This window comes from Anarrhichthys ocellatus, unplaced genomic scaffold (genome assembly GCF_004355925.1).
Source record: "Anarrhichthys ocellatus isolate YVR2014 unplaced genomic scaffold, GSC_Weel_1.0 scaffold178, whole genome shotgun sequence".
Taxonomy (NCBI): Eukaryota; Metazoa; Chordata; class Actinopteri; order Perciformes; family Anarhichadidae; genus Anarrhichthys; species Anarrhichthys ocellatus.
Genome location: NW_022280208.1, coordinates 4741 through 10200, shown reverse-complemented (window position 1 = coordinate 10200; position 5460 = coordinate 4741). Strand labels below are relative to the sequence as shown.

At 43.5% G+C, this 5460-nt stretch overlaps 1 protein-coding gene across 2 annotated transcripts; it reads left to right on the top strand.

Moving 5' to 3' along the window:
• Positions 1-476: 476 nt before the first annotated feature.
• bco2b (beta-carotene oxygenase 2b) lies at positions 477-4960 on the top strand. Of its 2 annotated transcripts, XM_031878433.1 has the most exons (11): positions 477-570; positions 670-881; positions 1224-1339; positions 1525-1627; positions 1712-1840; positions 2141-2301; positions 2393-2560; positions 3217-3351; positions 3483-3665; positions 3750-3860; positions 4637-4960. In XM_031878433.1, exons 2-11 carry the CDS (start codon positions 692-694, stop codon positions 4751-4753), a joined length of 1413 nt encoding a protein of 470 aa, XP_031734293.1. In that variant the 5' UTR covers positions 477-570; positions 670-691; the 3' UTR covers positions 4754-4960. The 2 variants fall into 2 exon arrangements, with proteins under 2 accessions (XP_031734293.1, XP_031734294.1); XM_031878434.1 differs by lacking the exons at positions 1224-1339; positions 1525-1627 and having other exon boundaries at positions 1691-1840.
• Positions 4961-5460: the final 500 nt, after the last annotated feature.

Here is a 5460-nt window from a genome sequence, read left to right as displayed (position 1 = left end):
CACAAACTAAAATTAGCTTTAGGAAAAACGTCCTGGTTGGGCTTAAAAAAGGAAGGAGCACTTAAATTTAGATCAAGTAATTATCTCTGTGAATAAGTTACTTGTATCATCTTGTGATTACAACGTACTTCTGTCTGTAGAGGATGAAATCAACTTATCTGGCTGAGGGGAGGGGGGTCACAGGGGAGGACAGTATAAAGCTGAGGCGGTGCTGGAGAAGGACTTCACACCCAGAGAGAGACAGAGCTGCAGCCATGGACACCATCACACACCGGAACAATGCTCCAGGTAAACATCTCATTCTGCAAAAACTATTTATACTTCTCATCAATTATTGTCTCGTTCTGAAAATGTGACTTTTTTTTCTGTAGCACCCATGAAATCCAAGTCAAGGAAGAACATCTACCACTTCACGGATGTGCACGGCCTGCCGTGCATCGAGAAGATCGTGAGCTCGGTGGAGGACACCCCCGAGGCCATCGGCACCAACATCACCGGCAAGATCCCCGAATGGATCGAAGGAAGCTTCTTGAGAAACGGGCCCGGGAAGTTCGAGATCGGAATCCACAAGTGAGTACATCTTCTCGATGCCTCTTTTCAAATAAAACACGCGTTGACTGCGTCCCAGAAGCTGACTTTTCCTTTTTTCCCGCCCTCCGACGTGCTCAGGTTCAACCACTGGTTCGACGGCATGGCTCTCCTGCACCAGTTCAAGATATCCGGCGGACAGGTGACCTACAGGAGCCGCTTCCTGTCCAGCGACAGCTTCAAGGCCAACAAGGAGCACAACCGCATCGCGGTGTCGGAGTTCGGCACGGTCAACTTGCCGGACCCCTGCAAGAACTTCTTCCAGCGCTTCCTGTCCAGATTTGAATTACCAAGTGAGCCATTGTTACTATCAAACGGCATGAACACAAACTTTTAAAGCAGCGGATATTTGAATGCAACCTTAAGAGTTATTGTTATTTATTTTTTATTCAGGATATATGAGTTGATGTGTTGATGCCGGGTCAACATTCCAAGAAAATCTTTGTTGTTTAATTTGACCAAATTTGTCTGTTTATTCCCTGATTCCGTCTGCTTTTTTGTAAAAACAAAAAAAAGAAAGTGACTTTTTTTTTTTTAAGTAAAAAAAAGATACGAAAGTAAAAAATAAAAAAGAGTTATTGTTGTGGTTGTCCCGGCTGTCGTCAACTTTTTGCTTCTTCTCCCCCCCCCTCTAGAGCCCACAGATAACGCCAACGTCAGCTTTGTGACCTACAAAGGCGATTATTACGTCAGCACAGAGACCAACATCATGCACAAGGTGGACCCCGAGACCCTGGAGGCCACTAAAAAGGTAACACCGTGGTTTTCAACGCTGGTTGTAGCTGATAAACCTGCAGAGTCACAATCTGTAGGTCCGTTTCATTGACCTACATGCTTATATCACGGTCACTGTTGTACGATAAAGCTGCTGGATAAAACCATGAAATAGAAGTAAAAGAGTTAAAGTATTTGCACTCGTGTATTTGTACCTATTAGGTGGACTGGAGCAAATTCATCGCAGTGAACGGAGCGACCGCACACCCTCACACCGAGCCCGATGGAACGACGTACAACATGGGGAACTCATATGGAGTTAAAGGTACGTCAAAAGGACAAAAAACACCCGAACATGTCTGTTGTATCGTCTTCAATGTACAAACAGACACTGATTCTATCTCGACAGGAGCGACCTACAACATCATCAGAGTGCCGCCGACCAAGACGACCGCACAGGACACCCTGGAGGGAGCCACGGTGCTGTGTTCGATTCCCTCGGTGGACAAGAGCAAACCGTCCTACTACCACAGCTTCGGTGAGCCCAAAAATAAGTGTTTGAATGAAAGCTTTAGAGCCGTTTAAGGTAGATTCAGTCCTCAGGTGTGTGTTCCTGTGAGCATCCACAGTGTTCACTTTACAGCAAATCTTTCTATTTGAGGAGCATGTTTTCACAGTTTCTGTTTGGTAATAGTTATTAATAGAGGTTAACAGATTTAGATTTTAGGAATGAAAGACCTATGTGTTGGCTCCACGTCCACAACGCCAATTACAACTGAATCATCCTTTCCAGAGTTTTGAGTAAAGAAACTAATATAATCTTCTAAATCCTTTATAGCGATGTCCGAGAACTACGTGGTGTTCATTGAGCAGCCCATAAAGATGGACCTGTTGAAGATTGTGACCGGAAAGCTGAGGGGGAAAAGCATCAGCGACGGCGTATTCTGGGACCCGAAGTTCAACACCATCTTCCACCTGATCAACAAGCAGACCGGAGTGGTGAGTCTCCCAACGTGGACATTTTGAGTTCTCCCCCCGAGGTCTATTCGCCACGCTCTAATCCTTCTGTTTTCCAATCCCCGTGTTTCAGGTGAGCTCCGTCCAGTACCTCGCCAAGCCGCTGTCGACGTTCCACCAGATAAACGCGTACGAGGAGAACGGCTTCTTGGTCTTAGACATGTGTGCTTCAGATGACGGCCAGGCGATCAACAACTACAACGTTCAAAACCTGCGCAAGTCTGGAGAAGACCTCGATGAGGTAAGCAGGTTCATAAGTAAAGGACTCAAAGATCGTTTCGTGTCATTATGCAGCACAGGGATGCACAATGAAATTCAGTTGTAGCTCATTTGTAACACAACAAACACTGCTGTCCGCCCCTCAAGTGCAGCTTGATCCTGGACCACTATGGATCCAGGTCTTACATCCTACCCAGTAGCATGCTGGGTAGTGGAGTAGCCTCAGATCCTAGCTGGGTTAGCTTAGCTTCCATCTCGGCCCGCCGTTGCCATAACCTACAAGTTGTACAATCCATGCTTCCACGGTTTGTCCAAACGTTAGGTTGTATTTGACTTTACTGATTTTAATTCACCGTTCATGAAAGCGGTTAATACTTCTCTCTCCACAGTCTACAGAGGAGCTGTTAGCTTTATAGGAAGGGGGAGCTGATTGGTGACAAAATTGCCTCCGTGTCATAGTTGAATTCAAATACTTTGCTCTAAAATGTCAAGATTAGGACCAGAATCCATCAACAACACTACTAATATACACATATACATCAGTTTTCATCTTAAGGAAGGTGGTTTAGGGGGTTTAGTTACTCTGTAGGTGAAGTGCTTTGGTTGCTTTTTGGTTTTGGATGAACATAAAGTTGGCTTTGTTGAGGCTAAAAAAAGATTTCCCTATTTCCCCATCAGGTGTATAACACCTTGTGTCGAGTCTTCCCACGGCGCTTCATTCTGCCTCTCAATGTGGACCAAGAGACGGGCTACGGCAGAAACCTGAACCCGCCCGGCAGCACGGCCACTTCCATAAGAATCGGCAAGAACAAGGTAGGCAGCCAATGGGATTTAATGGTTAGAAAGACAGGAAACGTATTTCTTCCCAACCATTTCATCTTATTTCAAATGACCTTTGATGTAATTTCACCATGGTTAAAGTGCTATGTTTACCCTCCCTACAGGTCTTCTGTACCCACGAGGACCTCCACGGCGAGGATCTTAATCAATATGGAGGTCTGGAGTTCCCTCAGATCAACTACGGCAAGTACAACACCCACCGCTACCGCTACTTCTACGGCTGTGGCTTCAGACATCTTGTAGGAGACACACTGATCAAGATGGACCTCAACGGGAAACACATGAAGGTGAGTTTGATTTTATATCTCTCCTCGATGTATGTTACAGATGTTACAGGTTTTCAGATGTAAACCCCCCATATTTTCTCACAGGTGTGGGAAGAACCCGGTCTTTATCCCTCCGAGCCGGTCTTCGTACCGTCCCCTAATGCCACAGAGGAGGACGATGGCGTCGTCATGTCCGTGGTCATCACACCCAATAAGGTTGGTCGTGCTCAGACAAAAATATGTACATCAATTTCTCATTTTCGTAACGGCAACAACGCCTACACGTTTAGACTGGCTTTTTAATCACAAGCCCCGCCCCTTTTACAGTCGATTATTTTTGATGGCGAGAAACAAATATTTTTTTTATCCCGTTTGAATTGTGCCACGAAAGACACATATGATGTTTGTCAATTCAAAAGATCATTTTTGCACGTAAAGAAAGTAAAAATTACGTAATTAGACAGAATAAACACCCAAAAGTGGCTTAAGCGAAGTTCTCACACAACAACGGGTCTTGTTCATTCTTCAGCTGAGATAACGCTACATTTGGAACATAGCTAAGCTAGCTAGCTAGCAAACAAGCCAAGCTAACGGCCATGTTGGTGGTCGTACATTGTGTGAAGCTCACTGAGCGATTTCACACAAAACTAAACGTTACTACTCCAAACTGAGACTTTCTTAACGAGCCAAATCATCTTTTAAATTAAGTCATGGCACAATTAAAAACTCGTCTTTCGCCGTTGACTATCGTACATATTTCTTTCCGAAATAAGGTCCCATGAGTGACACCGGAAAGGGGCGGGACTTCGCCTCCATACACCCTTAAAGACATACAGATGATTTTGTTAAGAGGATCCAAAATCCCCACATTTTCCTCTGAGCTCACTGTTGGTTCAACACAATCAGTCGGGAGGAAATTGTGATGATTTGAGAGTGAGCTTTATAATGCTCAAATATATGAATAGTGATGTAAAATCTGAATTCTTTTCCAGGACAAGAGCACATTCCTGCTGGTTTTAGATGCCAGGACGTTTGAGGAGCTGGGCCGAGCCGCGGTGCCCGTCAACATCCCCTACGGGTTCCACGGCACGTTCCACGCCACGGCGTAAACGTGCGGAATCCCAAGTTAAAAAACACGGATTGGAAAGAAAAGTTATGAACGATGTAAATATCGTCTGTCTCAAGAGTTGTTCTAGAGGTCATTTAGCAGACTTTTCTTTTACTTCGCAGACATGAATGTATGAAGAAGAGTTTATTCATATTGTAACTGTGTTATTGAAGATGTACGTTGTTCTTTGTATACTTATAAACCGTTGCTTTGAACATTGTAATTTAAATACGTGTTAAGATGAGGGCTGCTGAAATAGAGAATATTGCAATAAATATATTTTAAAGGACAGAAAAAAAAGGTTCAGGTTCAGTTGAAGTTCAGAGAATCTTTATTGCGTTCTGTTTCGCACGAACGGGGAGCTGATAAAGAGAATGTATAGCTTCAGCACCCACATGTTGGAGAAAGAAGATGTTGATACAGATGAATGATTAATGAATGACTTGTGTATGACTCGGGTTAAAATGTACATTTTTAAATGCATGACATGAAACATTAAATAAACAAAACTTCACTTAAACATCCCGTCTGTGTGCATTCATTCTTTTCTCCTTGTAGTAATAATTATATATATAAATGTGTGCTTGTTAACTGAAGGTAGATATTACATAACACAAGTACAGATAAACTTTACAGTGTAAAATATTAATATTGTATTGATGTAATTGGAATACTATACATACTTACATTATTCTATAGAAACTGGAC